The 21,357-nt window shown below is 38.6% G+C and overlaps 1 protein-coding gene across 5 annotated transcripts in view; it reads left to right on the forward strand.

Annotated features, from left to right (window-relative positions):
- The window catches only part of DOP1B (DOP1 leucine zipper like protein B), a 45,862-nt gene that overhangs the window by 10,441 nt on the left and 14,064 nt on the right, over nt 1-21,357 (forward strand). For 3 of the 5 annotated variants that reach the window (XR_014578057.1, XM_083819987.1, XM_083819988.1), the window contains exons 5-22: nt 644-833; nt 1,661-1,759; nt 2,496-2,619; nt 3,117-3,217; nt 3,676-3,790; nt 6,230-6,350; nt 6,786-6,905; nt 7,534-7,639; nt 8,126-8,317; nt 9,156-9,846; nt 11,280-11,551; nt 12,350-12,502; nt 13,529-13,629; nt 14,279-14,469; nt 16,157-17,771; nt 18,387-18,498; nt 19,096-19,281; nt 20,007-20,132. Coding sequence is in view for 4 of the 5 variants with exons in the window: in XM_083819987.1 (XP_083676113.1) it covers nt 644-833; nt 1,661-1,759; nt 2,496-2,619; nt 3,117-3,217; nt 3,676-3,790; nt 6,230-6,350; nt 6,786-6,905; nt 7,534-7,639; nt 8,126-8,317; nt 9,156-9,846; nt 11,280-11,551; nt 12,350-12,502; nt 13,529-13,629; nt 14,279-14,469; nt 16,157-17,771; nt 18,387-18,498; nt 19,096-19,281; nt 20,007-20,132 (4,615 nt within the window). In the remaining variant the exon portion in view is untranslated. The remainder of the gene's footprint in view (nt 1-643; nt 834-1,660; nt 1,760-2,495; nt 2,620-3,116; nt 3,218-3,675; nt 3,791-6,229; nt 6,351-6,785; nt 6,906-7,533; nt 7,640-8,125; nt 8,318-9,155; nt 9,847-11,279; nt 11,552-12,349; nt 12,503-13,528; nt 13,630-14,278; nt 14,470-16,156; nt 17,772-18,386; nt 18,499-19,095; nt 19,282-20,006; nt 20,133-21,357) is intronic. The other 2 variants (XM_083819989.1, XM_083819990.1) reach the window with 2 other exon arrangements.

Here is a 21,357-nt window from a genome sequence, read left to right on the forward strand (position 1 = left end):
TTCTACATTGCTCATGTGAGATTTCGACACCAGAGTGCTGACACAGTTGCCAAAGCAGAGAATGTGCCTTTTAGTCATAGGACCTCCGACATGATTGCCATTAAACTAATTTCAGTGTACCAGTTCTGTGTGCAATAACTGACAGTGTGTCACTTTATCTAATGTTTTTATTCATTCAAGACTTAAAGGTTGAGCCCATTGATTTGTAAGTATGGATATATGGGCTATCTTCCAATTTCCCGGCTGATAAAATTGGCTTTTTAAGTCTATCGTTAGCTTAAAGTATTTCAAATTCAGCATTACATATGTTAAATATTTTGCAATCAGAGCTACTGCTGTAATTTCTTCAGAGCTTAGTGTTTGCAGATGATCACTGTAGAAGTTTCCAAAGTACGCAGAGAAACTTTGTTTCAGTGAGTAGCACAGTGACAAAGTATTGAGGCTAGCATTTTCATTTGTTTTTCGTTCCTTCAATCAGATGCTGGACATCTTCATGGCAAAAGGGCAATATTGATAATACAAAGAGGATGAAAATAAATAAATGTTGTGACCTAGAATACTAGCTTTGTGTAGAATTGCCTTTTTATGGTATAAAACTGTACTAACAAATCTGTTACTCCATGTCAAATATATTTCTGTACAGAACAGATGCTTTGCTTGTGAAGCTCTCCTTATTAATGGGCAAAGAAGTTTTCTATGGAGCACTCTGGGGCAGTGTTCTGGTCAGCCCGTCCATCAGGCTGCCTGCTTCTCTTTTTGTTGTCAGTCATATCAACAGAGAGCTGTCTGGAAAACAGCAGAAGTACATGCTTGGCACCGATTATAAGCTTACAGTAAGTTCATCACGCTCCTTGTGGAACAGTCTTATCTACCATAATGCCAGCATGCTAGCATGTTGTTCCCTCTCTGTGTTATGTTAGAATGACACACTCTTAAGAGTCAGAGAAAAAAAGGCTGAAAGGTCTACACTTCAGAATTGCCTGATAAGATTTCTTCATGTGAACATCGTATCTGAAATGTACCAGAGAATCTCCAATACAGATTTTGTTTACCCTGCAGAATGCGAATCTTCTGAAGTTTCTGCACTTTTTGATAATCAGTACTATATAAGGCCTTAAAAGACTGATTCTGTTTCAAATCAGAAGTTAAACATGACAACATCTACTTGTTCTGAATTATACCTTAGGTATAATTCTGAATACTTATATACAATTTATAAGCTGGATTTCACAAGTGTTTACAATCTAGAAGACAATTCTGAAATTTAGTATCTTTTTATTCAGTAAAATAGAAAACTTCAATAGGTAGTAATTTATATTAGTGATAGAATTACTGTAATGATACCTTAAGTAATTAATATCTGCATTTTGGAAGACTGGTAGCTAGTGATATCATATCGTGACATTCTGTATTGTTACAAAAACAAGTATTCTTTAAGTCTTAACAATATTTTGACAGCATTCCGCAAAACATTTTTGGTTCTTTTTGGGGAATGGGAGATAAATGTGTAATTATCCTCTTATTTAAAATAATATTGTTCACATATTTAAAAAAAAAAAAAGTTTTTGCTTTCTTTTTCTTCTTGTGATTATTTGCAGTGATCGTGGGTTAAATATTATCATGAAGTAAAACACCGTTGTGCTTTCTTTTCCTTTTACAGATAAAGTCCTTGTGTGTATCAGTACTGGATTCAAATGTTCTTGTGCAAAGAAACACTCTGGAAGTGATTCTCTTCTTCTTCCCATTTTATACAGCTTTGGTAAGAAGACAATTTTAGTATTGAAATGTATGTATTTTGTGCAGGAAAGTATCTTGTTTGGAACCAATCCAGCCTCCACCTCTGTTATTACCAAATGTCTGAATTTTGTCTGACTTTCAAAACCAGTAAACAGATTTTGCAGTTTTTTCTTCCTCTGTCAATTTTAATAGGAGCAGAGAGACCTGTGTTACTCAGACCCCTTACAGCTAACTCAGTTTTACATCATCAGAATGCTTCAAATGAAGCTGTGCTTTGATGGTGAATGTTGTGATAACTGGAAAGTACTTGAAATATTCAGGCCTGAGAAGCTGCACAGAGAAAATATGAAGAGCATTTGGATTTGTCTGTACTAAACCAAGATACTTCTGTGAAAGGCTAGAAAAACAAATACTGCTTAAAACATTAGCTGTTCCCCATCATTTCCTAACTTACCTGGTAGTATAGTCAGTATTTTGAAGGTACCAAGTAATTTTAAGTCTTAAGACATAACATAATGAAGTCTTCAGTATTTTTAGCTTAACTATGGCTCTGTGCTATAAATACAAAAATGATCACATGACTGTCAGATTCCCTTTCCTGAAATTTTTAGTATACAAAATACTGTGGTGTTGATGTTTTTTTCCAAAAACACTAATATTACTAATTTAAAAAGCACCAACAACAACGACACCTCATTACAACTTTGACTTGTTTCAGTATTCATAAACAGCTAAGCTATCTTTGTTTTTCATCCTAGGACTGTGATGAAAGCGCTATTCTGCTGCGCAGGTCTGATTTAGTCCATATTCTGTCAGCAGCTACACAGACATTGCTGAGGAGAGACATGTCACTCAATAGAAGATTATACGCATGGTTGCTAGGTACTGCACAATATACTGCAATATTTAGTGTTCTGAATACCTAAGAAAACTGTTTGGGTGGTTAAAATGTAACATGCATTTTCAGCAGTTAATGAGCGATGATAAAATAAGATGTTGTTTAGCTTCCATTTATGAAGTACCTGTTTGCCAAATGAATGCTTGGTTTTATTGAACAGATTTTCTCTGGGACAAGAGTTGTAGCTGTGTAGTTGCTTGAAGGCTGCCCTTGATGACTCCATGTCTGGACCTGACTTTGGTTTTGATGTGAAGTTCAAAGTTCAGTATAGTACATCTGGATGCCCCAAACTCTGTTATGGGGGCTGTCCTTGGGCAGCACGTGAATTGCTTTCAAGCACAATGTTAAAATTACAAATGTAAAAAATGCAGTGTAGTTTCAGTACTTGTATAGACAATGTGGGTGTAGTGTTCTGTGGTGTGTGTAGTTCACTGTAATGCAGTGTTTCTCTGTACTTGTGATTCCTCTGTTTATCTTATAGGCTCTGATATTAAAGGGGGTACTTTTGCTCCAGACTCAACATCTTCTGAAGACCAGGCTATTTATTTTTTTGGAAAATACTCTAAAGATCTTTTAGTTGAGGTTGGTGGTCAGTCTATACAGATATTTTTCTGAGCTTTTTAAATTTCAGCACAAACTGTGTTTACAATTGTTAGCTGTGCCACTTGGTTTGTCCTTCAAAGCTTTCTATCTCTAAATATAGCATCCTCTTGGTGGTTACATTTTCATCTATCTGAATGCTTGCTGTGCTTTATTTGTCCCAATATTATATGTCCTTACAAATACAAATGGAATGTAATGAAACCAAAGGGTAGCATCTTTGATGAACTACCTGAATTATTTAAAAATGCTTCCCTGAGTAAGATCAGCTCTTGAGTGTTCATGATTAGAAGATGTCACTGGTTTGTCTACCCTATATGGAAAATTGAAAATCGATAGTAGTTGGTACTGTACAAAATCAAACTAAGGAAGACTTCAGCTCTTAATAAAATGGCAGTCTCTTTTCTACATATAACATTGTGATGTTTTCTTTTTCCTAGAGTTTGGCTGAAATTTTACATCAGAAATTCTCAGAGTCTGATGTAGAGGAACAGCATCAAGCCTATTTGAAACCTTTCCGCATTCTAATCAGTCTCCTTGATAAACCTGAAATAGGTAATGTTACTTGTCACGTCTGTCCTGACTGCTAAAAACTGTTATGACTTGGCGTTCATCAGCTTTGGAAGTAGGACTCTGGACAACACCCTGCAGAGTTCTTCCGAATTCTGAGTGTGTGCACGTTGTGCATTACTGTGCAGGGGGACTGTCTTACTTGCCTTAGAACTGGTCCAGAACAGTGCTCTGGAGCAAGCACCCTTCAGGTTATCTCTGGCGTTTCTGCAGAGCGCTGCACTGTGTAGCCTGGATGTATCTTAACGAGAACTTTCTCCTGTGCCCACAACTGCAATCTGACGGTCCAGTCTAAAAGAACCACTTCTGCCCTTATCTCAACATTCTGCTCCATTCATTCCTTGGAGCTTAATCTTTCAAGTTTGATCCATCAGGCATCTTTTATTTTTTTCCCCGTCTTATAAGGAGGCTTCTACTTGGAAAACTACCAGTACTGCTTTTTCCTGGACTTGTTTCCAGTGCTTGGCTGTGCTTGTGGGCCTTGCTGTAGACTTGCATCACTCTAGTGATGATGTTGTTTTTCCAGACACTGTAGGCTGCTACTTCATGGTGCTACTGCTGCCAAAATGGGCAGTGCCGTTTACCTGCAGCTGCTCCACCTGGAAATAACCTGTTATGGGTGTGGGAGGTGGGGGTGTCTTTGCTGTGGGAGGTACGGTCTGAGACATCATGACTGAGCTGTGAAGCATTTCCTCCTCTTCCCTGACTGTCACGTGTCGGTGCTGTTGTGTACAAGAAGCTCCCTAAGGGTGAGGCCCTGCTAGCCTGCCCTTTAAAGGGCAACTTCTCTTTTCTGTGTCAAAAAATAAAATCTTAAAAGGACTGGACAGATTTTAGGGTTTCATAGGATTTTGTAAGAACCTTATACAGATAAATCTTTGCAATTACATTATGTGAATCTGATACGTACAAGCGGATAGTTTTTAGAAGCCAACAATCTTAATGCGTGACAGTATCCCTCAGTATTGTAGGTGTTATCCTACTGGGGATAGATGTTACCATTCACTACGCCTGTAGTCTGTATCATGAATAAAACTCATGTACTGAGCCTAAACTCTTGAGTGGCAGTTGATTTTACAGGCTTCTGTGTCTGGTAAGATTACCCTTTTTCATGGGTCGGGAAAGCACATTTCATAGTAAAGTGTTATCAGAGCATTGCCAGGGAAAATCAGAATTCTGTGTTACTTACCTAACAAATGAACACTACCTTAATAGAAGCACTTGTTAGCCTGCTTATAAGACAGTGGTACCAATATCTCCTTCAGCTGTTACATTTTTTAAAGAACATCTAAAAAGCAGTTGTGATTAAAACATATTATAGAAAGCATTTTTATTTCCTGAGAAAAATGTTGAAGGAGGGACAGTTGCCTAAGGTTGTTAGATTAGTCGAGTAATTTGTATCCTAATTTAGAAAGTAAACGACAGACAGTATCCTATTATATGTTTTACTTTGCTGACAGTGTTAAACTGAACCACAAATATGGATTATTTTGCTGAACTACATTATACAGCATTATTCTTTCTGTTTTGATCAGCACACAAATGATAACTTCCTGAACCTTAAGCCAGTATGACTTTCACTTCCTTTTGAAATCGGTTTAGCAACAGAACTTTATTTTTTAAAGGTAGCAATAGAAAATATAACAAGAATCTTCGACCTTTTTTGCTACTCTTAGTGTTGTAACTTTTTTTTTGCTGTAGAAACACTCATTGGAATGGTTTAGATATATATATATATTTTTTTTAATTCTGTTTTTTGGGGTTTTGTACGTTTATTGTTTATACACAATTTCAGATAAAACAAAGAAGTACTGACCATGAAAATCAGGTGTGGTTGACAGTACACATCTAACTTGAACTTCCTCAATTACATAACTTTTTTTTCGGATTTTGTTCCTCAAAATTTAATCAAGGCTACTAGGATAAATGTGTATTGGGAAATCTGCTATTTTCTCATAGATACAGGCATGGTGATTATTCTTGGTATGTGAATTGAAGGTTTATAGTGTGATTATGCCCACTTACAAATGACTGCAGTGTAGGTGTCTTACTGAACTGTTTCAAGTGTAATGTGGCATCAGCACTATTTCTTCCCAGATATTACTTTAAAAGTTCCTAAAAATGAAACAGAGTAGTATTAACTGAAGTTTAGAAACAAAAACCCCTACCAACAATAAAAATCTAAGTAGTTAAGTTCATTTTAACTGAGATGTTTCAAAAACTCTGACATTTTAAAAAGCCACATAAACATTTTCCTCATACTTCAGAAATCTTGTTGTTTTTTGTTGTTGTTAATGTTTTGGTTTGGTTTGGTGTTTTTTTTTGGTCTAGTAACCTCTAATTTAAGTTTAAATAAACTTTTAACTAAACTGCCTGGCAATCACTTTGGTACAATTATGGGATACTTTTTTCCTTCAATTGTAGGGCCACAGGTTGTTGGGGATCTGTTCCTTGAAGTTATTAGAGCCTTTTATTCCTACTGCAAAGATGCACTTGGTTCTGATCTCAAACTCAGCTACAATCAAAGTGGCAACATACTTGCAAGGTACAACTACAAGTTTGCAATTATGAACTGAAATCATATCATGTATACTAAGCCAACTTTCTTTAAATAAGTTAATATTAGTAATATTAAGTTAATATTTTTGTATAAAAGACCAGATTTCCTATGACTTTCCAAGCGTTTTACACACATGCATGATTCCTCTTTGATTAGCACAGAAAAAAATGAAGTACACTGCATGTCATTGGTGTTGATGAAATAAGGTTTAATTTCTTTCATCTTGGAGAAAGATACTCAAAATTTAGCCATTCCATTATGATGTAGTTCTTGATTTAAAGCAATCACTTTTTTGTAGCTTGCAGAGGAAGGAGGAAAAAAGTTTTTAGAATGCGTCAGCTACTATATAACATGCATGCTCTTAAAATCCTCACTGACATCTTTTCTTTTTCTTTTTTTACGTTTTCTTCTTTTACACAGTGCAATCAAAGAGAACAAAAATGCTTCGGAAATTGTCAAAACAGTCAATTTACTGATCACATCCTTAAGCACGGATTTCCTTTGGGATTACATGACCAAATGTTTTGAAGATTGTTTCAGGTGTTTGTTATCAAACAATAGTGCTCCCTCTCCATCCCCCAAAAATGCTGCTTAACAGATATCTATATAAGATCATAAAGAAAGTTTATTAAAACATTTAAATTTTGGTAGGGCCTTAATATATGTTAGCATGCAAAATAAATATCTGTCTCATTCTAAAAGAATTCAGAAGTTCAATCAAGTAATCAATTGCATGAAAAAATAACCTGGAAGAAAATAACAACAAAAGAAATGATGTTTAAAAATGGCAGCTGAGGGTGGGAAAGGCTTAAGAGGGGAGGTGGACAGGGAAGATAGTTTCTTTGTCTTCATTGGAAGAACAAGTGTTTTTGAGGAAAAATATCGTTTTGTTGCTTTTTAAATGTAAGACAGGAAGTTATACTTAAATTAGTAAGATAGTCTATAGAGATTTGATCTGAAAATTAGAAGCACTTTAGCATCTCACATAAAAGCTACAGTTCAGGTGGTTTTAACAGAATGTTTTACGCTGCTGTATTAGAAGTCCCGTCTTACTTTGCCTTAGAAGGCCTAGCTCAGTATTTTGTACTTATTTTGCTGAAGCTATTTTACTCTAACAAGAATTTTGACATGAAAAGAGTTTACAAAATGAAGTTTCTCTCCATGCCAGAAACAAATCCGCAAAGATGAGATATCCTCTTGAAAATGTTAGCACTCCTCCTACAATTTCAGAGCTCTGTACACTATTGGTGTTTCTTCTTGACGTGATTCCTTTGGTAAGGCAACCTTGCAGTTAACTACTTAAACATCTTTAGATGCTTTAAAACAAATAATTTGTATTATGACTACATAAAATGGAAATAAGCAAATGAGCAGGCATGTGTGTATGTATGACATGTCCTGCAAAGTGTAGTTGCACGTGCTTATATGGCTATCCTTGCTATTGCCTAGCAAAAGGAAAGTTTTCCTTTTCAAATATGGTGATTCTACGAAAGGAATGAAAATGTGTATTTTTTTTTTTTTGTTCTTGGGTAAATCATTTGCTGGGACTTTATTGTCTCTTAGTAGCTTACTGACTATCCTAAAACATTTGGGGAATGATTTGGTTTTTATCATATAGAATAAAAGAAGAAAGAGTAGAACTGAATCAAATTTTTAGTTTAACTATTCATGAACCAATGTTATTAATGATTAACTAGTGCTGCTATACAGCTGAATAATAATATCTGGTAACTGTTTTAAATAATTCTTATTTATTTTAGGAACTCTACTCTGAAGTGCAGACTCAATATCTTCCCCAGATGCTCAGTTATATGGTGCAATCTCTCTTGGAAAACGTGGAAGTATTAGGTTTACCTGAACTCACTCATGCCTTAAGGACCTGTTTTAAGGTGCTTAGCAAAGTACAAATGCCCCCTTCGTATTTGGACATTGAGACAGGCAGTGGAAATGGGGTAGGTATTTCTCCAGTGCTTACAGATATTTACAGTTAATAGTGACAAACCTTATTTTTAAATGTTAATTCTCTAAACTTAAATGTCAGTGATAAATGCAGCAATAAAGATTTTCAAAGCTTATCTCCTTTTGCCCCTTTAAGAGCTATTCAGTGTCCTATATTGAGCATCCACTTCTGATTTGTTTGAATTATTTGTGAGGATTAAGGAGTCTTGTCTGAAACTGGGGCTATAATCCTACCTCTTGAGAAGAATGTGATCTTAACAGTTTGAAAAGGCACACAGCGTCATGCAGTTCTTAAAGATAAGAGTTGCCAGGTCGAGCCCAGCATTACAGCTGGTTGGGTCCGTAAGGCTTTAAATTGATAATTTGGTTTAACACAATGTGGTATTATTTGGGTGCAGGAGACCATGACAGCGAACGAGGAATAGATGGCATGAAGCAGTCACACAAGCACAGCCTGGCAAAGTTTTGCAGTAGAACAAATAAATGCATCTGGCTGGAAATAATCAGATACAAGTAATACTGTTCCAGTGATTAATTGTTTTTAAGGAAACATTTCCATTTGCCAAGTATCTGTAGACACGGATCTGTTGATGTTTAATGAGTCAAGGATTGTGAGGACTACATAAACATTTGTTATGTTTTAAATGCTATTGAATTGGACTGCTTATCAATAACTGATTTTATGAAAGTAATCTGCATCAAGAAATTGCAGTTACTGTTTTTTTTCTCTTCCATTGGTGTTTCCCAATGTCCTACTGCTTACCACAGTTCCACATACTTCAAAATGATCTATGTAGTGCCACATTAACCACGTTACTGTTTCTATTTTAGAGCCCAGTGAAGAAGGACAGTGGGGATGTAACCTTGGAGACCAAGTCTGTGCTTCAGGAGGAGGATGAGACTCCATTCCCTCCCCTGAAGTCAGAAGACAGTGGCATTGGTCTAAGCACGTCTTCCCCAGAGCTCTCTCAGCACTTAGGGGTGCCAACTGTGACCCTTGAGAGAGATGATGTCTGGAAAAAAGGGGGGAGCATGCAGAAGACTTTGCACTGCATCCAAGAGCTGGTTGCCAAGTTTGCCAGTAAATACATTTTTGGGGTGCAGTTTCAAGAAGCAAGTAATGAAAGCATCTCAGCAATGAGTCTGGAGGGAAAAGAGAAAAAAGAAAATGGCTACAGATTACCTGAAAGTGCTAGCAAGAAGAAGAGTGCATGGGAAGCAAAGCAAATGACTGTACCTCAGTTTAAACAAATACTTTCAGACTTGTTCTCAGTTCGAGGATCACCGTTCAAGAACAAGAGTTCCCATCTTCTTTCTTCTGAACGCAACTCTGGTAATAAAAAAGAAAAGGAAGAAGAGTGGGACTTAGAACAAGTGATGCTTGTCTTGGGACCCCTTAGAGGTGACTGCAAGGAAGCTTTCGCTGCAGCTTGTCACCTGTTGTTGGATTGTACCACATTCCCAGTCTACCTTTCAGAGGAGGAGATGGAACAGCTGTATCTCTCTTTGTTTCAGATTCCTGGTAAGAAAAGATTCCTTTGCTGGATGACTTGTGCATTTGAGAACACAAATAACAGTGTGAGCTCACTTACTTGCAAAAGTTGTGACCAGTAGTAATGCCTTCTGACCGGGCTGAATGCAAGTTGCTTGTGAATTTGAGAGTTACCACATCAGTGTGTGTTTTGTGTCTTGGAGCTGAGGGGACAGTTTTTCTCAAGCTTTTTAAATGCATATTCTTTGGAAAGCTTTCACTACCAAACTTGCAGCTGAAGGGCTGAAAAGGTCTTGTGGCCTGGAGAGTTTGTGGCAGGGTTCAGGAGTTTCAACACCCGCGCCTCACCCCCCCCCCCCCCCAAAAAAAAAAAAAAAAAAACACAAAAAGAAGTGTTAAAAGCAGGCAGAGTAGATGGAAAACTGGAGCTCCAAACCATAACAGCCCTTTCCCTTACTCTCAAAGTTCAAAGGAATTTGATTCAAGCTAATGTATAAGAATAGTCTTGTATAATTGGAGGGCCTGTTTGTGCTGGGAGTTTTCATTAGTTTTAGCAGCAGCAGTTACTGGCCTGAAGGCTTGTTGACAAGATGGGCTTGTAGTGAATGGAGAGATAGGAAACTGGAACTTTGGATTCTCTACCTCACTACAAATTTCTGCTGTCTTCCTTGTCAAAGTAGTGATATGCTAATCATCTGCATGGGTGAGCTGCCTGCTTGACATGGACACTTCTGCATATTTTCAGTGCCTTCCACGTGGTCAGCAATGTACTTAGAAGATTTGCTTTCATAATTATGTTTCTTTGGAATATTGTAGTAGGATTATCAATTATTTTCGAAGTAATTTTCAGCTGCACAGCCTGGAGAATAGAGTAAGATTTAAAGGCAAAAGGAGAGAACCTATAATAACGAAGGTCTGGGTTGAATGCAATACAGGACAGGTGTCCATTTTTTGTGGTGGTAAAACAGTTAAAGTATTTGGCTTTGTATCCAGAGGTAGGAGTTCATACTTGAGACTGTCTCCAGTCAAGTCCTAATAAAACTTTATCTGATTATTCACTTAGGAGAGGCAAAAGTGGCTTGACTTGCTGTTAGCCGTATCAGTTCCTCGTGTGCTTTATGGTTGCTGAAATGTTAAGCCTCAATGCTACTCCAAAGAGCATCCTTGGATCAGCAGGCTTCTGTTGTTAGTTTTGAAAATGACAGCTGAAAAAACAGCAGCTGTAAAACTATTTGGAAGTAAACAAATTAGAAAGCAGAAATCCATTGGTTAGTGGGTCACAGAGGTCCTGTAAGAGCTTTCTGCTGGAAGAAGCAGGGGAAAAAGTATAGTTTGCTTTGAAGCGAGCTCTTCGCAGTCGGATTTGAGCGGTCGTCTTTGTGTCCTGTGAGCTTGATTGAAGAATTCTTGGACCATGAGCTTTAGAGTATTCAAACTTTTTTTTTTCTTGCTTATCTTCTGAGGAGGTTGTGATGCCAGCTTCCCCCTGTGGCTGAAGTCCTTAATGACAGTATGCTGCTGTGTGAATGACTGCTATGTTCAGAATGTGTCCATCTTCACGCTGCTGGAGGTGATCAACCATTCCCAGTCACTGGCACTTGTGATAGAAGACAGAATGAAGCGATACAAAGTCTCTGGGCACAACCCCTTCCTTGGAAAGCTGCAGATGGTCACACTTCCTCCCATTGCTCCTGGAGTTCTGAAGATCATCTCAGAGAAAACAGATTTCTACCAGGTATCAATACTCTTTTTCTTTTTCCCTGCCCATATGCGCTCTACATCCAGGGATGGGGTGGGGAAGGAAACATTAATAGGAATGTTTGGGGCACTATATTCATGTTACAATGACACTGCTGGTTTTTTGTTTTGTTTTGGTTTTGCTTCCACAAGCATTTTAAAGCAACTTTATTCTTATCCATTTACTTCACAATAGGTTGTTCAAAAGTGACAGGTTATTTTTGAATTGCTTTTTGGTTTCTGTGCCCAGATTCTGTGGGGTGGAGGCAGCTGATTTCTGACTTGAAGTGCTAGGTTTTCTTAGCCTAAACACTATGCTCTGGAGAGCTTTGATACCACTCAGAGAAGTTTTCAGATAAGAGGCAATATTAGTAGGTAAATGATAACAAGAATATGTCCCCCTCCTTGTTTTTAGTATATCAAAGATGCTCTCCTTATCCTGACCTTTTATTGATATGAGGGTTGGTTCCAGGCTCTTACTGTTAATTACTGTGCTTACAGCTGCTGTGTCTGACACATGTATAATCTGTAATGTTTTGACCCAGAAAATAGAAGCAGAAGTGCTTTCCTCAACTTGTGGTGCATGTCCCTTTTGAATTACCTATCCTGTAATACCAGGTTAGGAATGTTGCATTCCTTTAGGTTCGAGTGTGTGACCTGAATTCTTGCTCTTTGCCAAACTAAGATTTGGAAATCCCTTTCAGTAATGGAGTACTTTTATGCAATAGAAAGCTTTTAAGTCAGTGAAGAAATGTTGTTGTTGTTAATATTATTTATTATTGTTACTATACTCTAGAGAGTAGCCTGTGTGCTCTGGAATCAGCTGAACAAAGAGACCCGGGAACATCATATTGCCTGTGTGGAACTGTTCTACAGGCTGCATTGCTTGGCACCATCAGCAAATATCTGCGAAGACATTATATGCCATGCGCTTTTGGATCATGATAAGGTAGGTTCTGTACTCACTGTGAAGACCCATCATCACTTGAGATAGAGTTGTTTCAATGCTTCCTAGACTATATCTGGCCCCTTCCATCCCAGCTCTTCGCTTCCATGGTCCCTCTGTCTCTCAGGAGTCCAACAGACTCCCTGTCCACTCCACTGCGATTCCCTGGGGCTGATTCATCATGAGACTACTGCTAAATTTAAACCCCAGATGCAAGCTGTATCAGTCAATGCTGGAGCATTTTTTGTTTTGGCCCAAATAACGTAGCATCTAAAAGCTTGCATTTTTTGTCATTATTTCCAAAATGCCCCAGCCCCATGACTAAGTCTCAAATCGTTTTTTCTTGTGTTGATTTTTTCTAAACTTCATATTTGAACCAAACATTATTTTTAACGTGTAGGTGTATGCCAGCATAATGTTGACCCTTTAGTATTTAGTTCTTATATTAAGTAAGCTGTGTTTAAACTAAGCCAGTTCTTAATTACTTTACTCATCTAGTTTAACGACAAAACAGTTCTTTAATAACCTAGAGTTCATTTGTGAACAGTGTCTTGCACAACAAAACTTACAACAACGTTCTTCAGTGTTGTTTTCATACTTTCTCACTTGCAATTTTGAAACTTAAGTTTGGACATCTTTTTAAAACCTTTTAAACAAAATTGCCAGTTCTAAACACTAACTGATATAGCAATGCATTCTTATTTGTCATCTAACTTTCAAACCTCCCTAACAGCAAACATAGTCTAAATGTTTACACAGTAGAGTCCTGAAATACATTTTTGGTGTATTGGCATATGTTTTTTTTCTTCTGCAAGCACTGTGGCTGTTAAGTTTTGGTTGTGCATTTGTGGGTATATGGCATTTTATTTAAGCCTATTGCAAAATGAACAAGTGCTCTCAAACTACCTGAGAAGGATTAGTGTTTGTCTGCACAACATATTGTTTTGCTAGAAGTTGAAAAATCACTAAAACTTTACTCGGAGATAAATGCTGCGAAAAATAACATATCTGTTTTGTTTCCTTGCAAAGGGGACAAGGCTGGAAGCACTGTTCAGATTTTCTGTCATGTGGCATCTGACCAGAGAGATCCAAGGCAGCAGAGTAACTTCTCACAATCGGTCCTTCGATAGGTATTTTCCACTTTCACTGGTTTGGACTTATGCTTTGTTCTGTTCTTTTTTCTGGGCTGGAAAAAACGTTTGCTGTAGAGACATGCAAGCAAAAGGAAGATCTTCACTTGCACTATTACTTGTGCTCAATATGCATGGTGCACTGAAGACTGCTTTTACATTCTTGTATGAAGGAAGTTTTTGTAAAAATAGAAAGAGCTTCATATATGAAGAGTAACTTCAGGCAGACAAGTTCCTGCTTGGCAGACACTTTTCTTTTGGAGTGGGTTAGACTTTTTCCAAACAAAATAGAACTAACGCAAAGAAAAAAGTCTTATTTTGGTTTTGAGTGACTTCATATTTATGAGATCATAACTTTTATACAAAAATGGAGACAAAAGTACTAAAAGTCTTTCTCAATATATATGTGAAAGAACTTTAAAGCATGCTTTTCTTCTACAGTGTGAAAATATGTATGGCCTTGCTTCTACAATTGCATGTGAAGTAGCAGAAAAAATGTGCATGATCAAGCTGTTGGTAGCAGAGATGAGCTATTGGCTGATGCTTGCTTGAACATGCGCTAAGTCCGTTCCCTGCCACTACTTTGTTGTTTGCGTTAATTTTTTTAGGGATTTCAATTGTTCTTATTCGTTCTGGTTTCTCTGTTCAGGTCTCTGTTTGTGGTACTGGACAGTCTCAATTGTTCAGATGGCGCAATTGGTGCTGCAGCACAGGGCTGGCTGATCCGTGCTCTCTCACTTAATGATGTTGCACGGATTCTTGAACCAGTCCTGCTGCTGCTGCTTCATCCAAAGACACAACGCACGTCCATCCACTACATCAAACAGAAAAATTCAGCAGGTAACACTGTTCTTGGGCTGAAACTGTAAGTGTTGGCGTAGCATTACATACTCCTGAACACCTACTGAAGGTGGTCTCTGAACTGCGATGGCATCCTATTTACAGTGGGTTGTCTGGCCTCAGTTCTGTAGATTCCTCCTCATCCAAGTACCTTTGGGGATGCCTAACGCAGAGTTCATGAGTAAGTCATGCTAGTTCAAGGCCTAATGACAATTTCTGTTACAGTGGCTGCACCTCCACTGTTGGTTTGGATTGCTTCTTGCTTTGCTCTGGGATCTTGTCCCACACTTCTCGTTGCCATTCCCAGATGACCCACACTGCATGTGTATTCACTGTTCACAGGATCCCTTCTCAAGCAAAACTAAGTCTGCAACCAAATGGAATTCAGGAGCAATTTGGTGACTGTGTCAGTCCAGGAACTGTTCCAGTAGGCAGGATGGACAGGCAAATCTTACTTTCTGCCCAGTCTTACCCTAGCAGACCGTGCACCCTCATACCAACTTTCTTTATTCAGAATATGTCTCTTGTTAGTGATTCCCCTAGCATCATGCTAAAATAATCAGACAGGTTGTGAAGCACACCTTGCTGTTTTGGGTGCACACACACAACCCTAATTCTGCCAACTTCTGAAGATTAAACTGTCTTTGCCCAAAGATCATCCATGTTGATTCAAGAGGAGAGCTCACCCCTTGTGGCATACAGCTTGAGGTATCCCATAGCTAGAATGCAGAGAGAGGGATTTGCAGTTGAGGATCACCTCCAGCCACCCAAATTTAGGGATATGGCAGGGAGTCTTTACCTTGAGTAACAAAATTTGACGGTTAGGAAATGTTCATCTTAAGATCTATGATGAGAACTGTTATGAACCACATATGATCACGTGGCAAATGTGGAACAGACAACTAGCATTACAGAAACCTCTGGGGAGTAGCTGGGGAACACTGAGATGTAAGTACAGACTCAGGGATTGCTCCAAGCATGGAGTCCTATGAAGGCTGGCAGTCTATTCAGCTGTGGGATTGCTGGGAGCAGTATGGGTATGAGATGTCCTGCATTATATGGCCCAAGAAGTCAAGGTTCTTTCCTGGAGCAGATCAGGAAGATAGCATAGAAGTGTCCAGTATTTTCTTTGAAATGAAACTTCTGTGTCATCTGTCTCTTTCATTACTGTTAACCTAGCTGTCTGCTTGCATAATTGTTTTTCTGTCTTGATTGGTAAGTAATTAGATGGCAGACACTTACAGCATCCAAAAGGACCTGTTTAACAGATGCTATACAAACACAGAGCTAATATATTCCTTCCTTGTTCCACAGCATGTAAACAAGGAAAATATTAGCTCTTAAAAAAATAATAACAATAACTTCAGTTCTTAACCTTCTAATTTCCTTGATCTCAACAAACATTATATGCTCAGAAAGCATGAAGATTATCGCATCTAGAGAATCATAGCATAAGAGAAACAATACATGCTTAGGGTTTTGATCCTCTTCTCTTGCACTTAGAGTAGGTTAGTACTGCTCTACCACTTTAAAAAAAAATTACCTCAAAAAAATATATTTATTTTTTCTCATTTTTGCAATTAATAGACTATTTTTAATCTTTTTTTTTCTTACAATGATTTATTCCATATAGGGGATGTTTGTATAATGCCCATTGTATACTCTTCTTGATTTTTTTTTTTCCCAGAGGATATACATCTTTGGCTTCACAAGAAAAAGGCCTCGTTGAAAGAATCTGGTGTCTCTGAGAGCAATTCTGAGGAAAACCTTCCATTGAGCCAGTTTACCACCGTGGATAGAGAAGCAATTTGGGCAGAAGTGGAAAAAGATCCAGAGAAGCCAGAGTTAAAAACTGAACAGTTTGAAAGTGATGCCTCTTGCAATCCAGTAACTTCACATGAGGTGGACGGTGACCAAGATAATAGTGAGCACACAGAATCAGCAGACACCAGCACAGGCCATGACAGTGAAAATACATCTTCTTTTTCTCCTTCTCTGGAGCTGCAGGAATTGAGCAATGAGGACAATGACAGTGCTGCAGCTGATGGCAAAGAGACCACAAACCATGCAGGTTCCTTCCATGCATCCCTTCCTGAAAGCTCCAAATCTAGTGTAGCGCTAAACCTTGTGCGTGCTGACTCCGAGAGGACTCAAGCATCCGAATCTCTGTCAAGTGATGAAGAGCTGGACTTGGAGCTCCAGGAAATTACCAGCTCTAAGTTGCTCAAGCAGCAGAAGGAAAAACAAGAGATGATTGAGGCTCTGTTCAAACATATGCTGTTATATTTGCAACCTTATGATTCCAAGAGGGTACTATATGCTTTTTCTGTTCTGGAGGCAGTGCTTAAAACAAACCCTAAAGAATTTATTGAAGCTGTAGCTAGTACTAGCATGGATACCAGTTCCACCGCACATTTGAATCTTATTTACAATCTCTTAGCTCGCCATCAGGAGGCTCTTGTAGGACAGAGTTTTTATGGCAAACTTCAAACTCAGTCCCCAACCATGTGTCCCCATTCTCTTCTAATAGAATTGCTCACTTACCTCTGTCTCAGTTTTCTGCGCTCATATTATCCGTGCTACTTGAAGGTTACACACAGAGATCTGCTTGGCAACAGAGACGTTCAGGTAAAAAGCGTGGAAGTCTTGATTAGAATGATGACCCAGCTGGCTACCATGGCAAAGGCAGCAGAGAGTAAGAATGTAGAGTTCATACGCAACTTGCTTGGAAGATGCAAAATTCAGGAGTTTGTTCTTCTTTCTTTGTCTGCATCTATGTACACAAGTCAGAAGCGGTACGAACTGCTTATGGCAGGTGGAGATCATAATGTTCCTGAAGAAGATCTTTTTGAAGAGAGCCTAATCAATTTTGGACATGATCAAATATGGAGCGAACACCCTCTCCAGATTGAGTTGCTAAAGCTTTTGCAGGTACTGATTATCTTGGAGCACCATCTTGGACAGACTCATGAGGAGCAGGAGAATCAGCCAGACCTCTCCAAGGAATGGCAGCAAGCTCTTAATTTCCAGCAGGCTATCGGTGCGATGCAGTATGTCTATCCGCACCCAATAACTTCACAGGGATTATTCGTCTCTGCTGTTGTTAGAGGTTTGCAACCAGAGTATGGCTATGGGATGCATCCCACTTGGGTAGGCTTAGTCACATCTTCCCTGCCCTATTTTGGAAAGTCTTTAGGCTGGACTGTGGCACCATTTGTTGTACAGATATGTAAAAACCTGGATGAGCTTGTCAAACAATATGAAAATGAAGCTGTGAAGACATCCACGAAAACATCTGCAAGGTAAGAGTCCGCAGTGTGGGATTTATTATGCTGAAACTTGTTTTTAAGTTCCCCTTACTACAGAGTAGTGCATAGTAACTTACTCGTTTAGCACTGTAGCTCCCAGAGTTTGATTCTCAAACCCTGCTGCATATGCAGGCATCTGTCCCTTGAGCCCAGATGAGGTGGATGCAGTACTGTCGCAGTAGGACTCAATGCAGTTGGATGAAGAGAGGAAAGGGGACCAGCAGCAAGAATGACCGGCAGCTGTGATGCTGCTTGCCATCCAAGTACAAAGAAGTGTCCAGTTCTGACAAGACTCAGGATGTTGGAGGACTAACTGGGGATAGAGACCCTGCAGAAGAAAAATACAGTGATACTGTTGAGAACAGTCAGTAAGTGAAAGGAGTATGGAAAAATAATTGAACATTAAAGATTTATGGTGAGGTGGAGAATTCTATTCTTAAAGATCTAGACAAGGAATTGGGATTGTCCAAGCACAGTTTGTGTATCATTTGTTCTGATATTCCAGTATTCCTTAACTATTGAGTAGAAATAGATCTCTGTTGGAATTTTTACTCATGGAAATACTGCTTGGCCTGCTAAGCTCTTTTATTTTTATTTTTTCCTCCAAAGCTTAACCACTAAAAGAGAGAATGTTACGCCTGATTACCCACTAACCCTTCTGGAAGGTTTGACAACTATTGGTCACTTCTGCCTTCTGGATCACCCTAATCAAACTAAAAAGGTAACTGCTTAATGCCTACCACTTGCTTGACATCTTGGCACCAGTTCATCAAAGCATGCATCGCTTTTTACTCAGAGGTGACTAGGTCATAAAGGGGAGCTTGAACAAGAAAGATAGCCTTAAAGAAGCCTGATAATACATCAAGGAAGTGAACTAAGTAAAAGTGTTAAGGGAGGGGGGACTGAACTTAGTTCCTTTTTATTTGAAGAAAGGAAAGTTAGTTTTAAGTAAATTGTTCATGATGATCATAGTCACACAAATACTAGTGGTGTGCAGCTTGTCTATAGTTGCTTTGTCATTAACACAATGTTCTGGTTTTGTTTGAGTTGATAACATGCTTTCTGATGTATTCCCTACATTTGTGTTCTGGCATAAGAGCAATGGCATCTTAACAATTTTCAAGACAGATGGATCCTCTGTGTCCCAAAATGGTCAACAGCAACCTCAGTAGACTTTAACAGCAGCAGTATAATTCAGAAATAGAACAGCTGAATTATTTTTAAAGTTGTCATTACAAAAGTCTCCTAATTACAAAACGAGAGCACTCCGTGGTGCATAATACGATATATTTTAATATTCATATTTTTGCTTTCCCAGTCGTCATTAGCTGAGCCCACAAACCTGAGAAATGCTAGGAACGCCATTTTGGAAGAATTGCCTCGTATTATTAATACCATGTCCCTTCTTTGGAGCATTATAAAGAGGGAAGACTCTCAGAAAAGACCAACTGACTTCTTTGGAACAACTAAAGGCTCTTCCTCAGCATACTTTAAAGCAACCAAAGTAGGAGTTCTTTTAAACTGCTGCATATCTCATCATCCCTGTTGTCTCCTTCCCCCTCCCCAGTGTATTTTATGTAGAGTTCATAGGAATAGCGTTGTCAGTTCCAGAATGATACTGGGGCATAAAGAATTTTTGAAGAACTCTTATGAGCTCCTGACTTGCACAGTATCTACAGTATCTTCCTATAAAAGTAGATTTTTACATATTCCTTATGCCTATTCCGGTCCCTTACCTGACCTTTTTATTTATTTATATATATATATAATATATATAAATGTGTGTGTGTGTGTATATATATTTATATGTTTGCTTTTTTTCCTATGAGTTTCTGTTACAAATTGCTGTAGAGCTAAACAATTGTCTGCACCTTCTGCAGGCAGTAGAGCATGTACTTGAGGGAATAAAAATACTAGGCTTTTCCCTTTTTCTGTAGATATTGGTAAACTACAGTAGTGAAAAGTACGTGTAGGAGAAAAAACAACACAATAAATTTTTATATTTTGCAGTCTGTTTCCTAACATATGTGCTTCCCTTCGCCAAGAAGGATACAAGTAACTCATAAGCAAATTAGCAAAACTGGCCTGACTGCCAAATATACAAAGAGATTCTTTTGTTACTGTGTATTTTCTGAACATCTTTGGAAAAGGAAGAATATTTTAAAGACTGTGAGTTAGCCTTTACCTTCTGAAGTTAAAAGGAATATTTTCTTTTTCCCCCCTCTATAGACATTAAGAACTAAAATACTGGACTTCATGAATCCATTGACAGCACAACTTGGAATCCAGTTGATGGCAGCAATTGCAGCAGTGTGGAATAGCAAGAAACCTCATAGGAATCAAAGTAAAATGAAGGTGAAACTAAAGAGAAGGAACCCTTAGGTTTCCAATGTAGAGGCAAACATTGCATTCATGCAATCATAACTCTGGACTTTAAACTCTGGACTTGTTTATAGGTTGTTTGATGGTTGTTTTTTCGGTGGTGGTGGGTTTTTTTTGGTTTTGTTTGTTTGTTTTTACAAGCGACGAAGGCAAATCTAGAATGCTTTTGTCTGTATGTAATTCCACAGAACATCAGGGCTACAATTAAACCTAAGTAAATAATCAGATAAAAATGACAATCTAGCAGTTTGTCTGACAGTAATAACCATTTTTTATTCAGTACTGGGTTGTAATTTTAGGATTACAACTTGCCAATTTTACTTTAAATATCTTGGATCAGCTCCATTTCCAGAGAAAGTTTAGAGATGTAATATTCTCTGTAACTAGGCATGTGTTCTGAACAGAAGATCTTTCTTTTCTGCTTCTGTTTGGGCATGCTGAAATTCATACAATCATAGAATCATCTAGGTTGAAAAAGACCTTCAAGATCATTGAGTCCAACCATCAACCTGACCTACCAAGTCATTAAACCACGTCTCCCTTAGAGCCACGTCCACCCATCTCTTAAATACCTCTAGGGATGGGGAATCCACCACTTCCATGGGCAGCCTGCTCCATTGTTGACCACCATTTCAGGGAAGAAATTCTTCCTAATATCCAGTCTAAGCCTCCCCTGGTGCAACTTGAGTCTATTTCCTCATGTCCTATGACTTGTCACCTGAGAAAAAAGACTGACACCTTCTTTGCTGCAACCTTCTTTCAAGTAGCTGTAGAGAGCAATGAAGTCTCCCCTAAGCCTACTCTTCTCCAAACTAACCCCAGTTCCCTCAGTCGCTCCTAATAAGTCTTTATAGTCCCTTCACCAGTCTAGTCCCTTCACCAGCTTTCTTGCTCTTCTCTGCACACGCTTGAGCACCTCAATATCCTTCCTTTAGTGAGGGCCCCAAACTGACCACAGGACTCGAGGTGCGGTCTCACTGGTGCTGCGTATGAGGGGATGATTGCTTCCCTGGTCCTGCTGGCCACGCAATTTCTGATACAGGTCAGGATGCTGTTGGCTTTCTTGGCCACCTGAGCACACTGCTGGCTCACATTCAGCTGGCTGTCAACCAGCACCCCCAGGTCCTTTTCTGCTGGGCAACTTCCCAGCCACTCTTTGCCGAGCCTATACCACTGCATCAGGTTGTTAAGACCCAGT

Source organism: Anser anser (genome assembly GCF_964211835.1).
Source record: "Anser anser genome assembly, chromosome: 1".
Lineage (NCBI taxonomy): Eukaryota > Metazoa > Chordata > Aves > Anseriformes > Anatidae > Anser > Anser anser.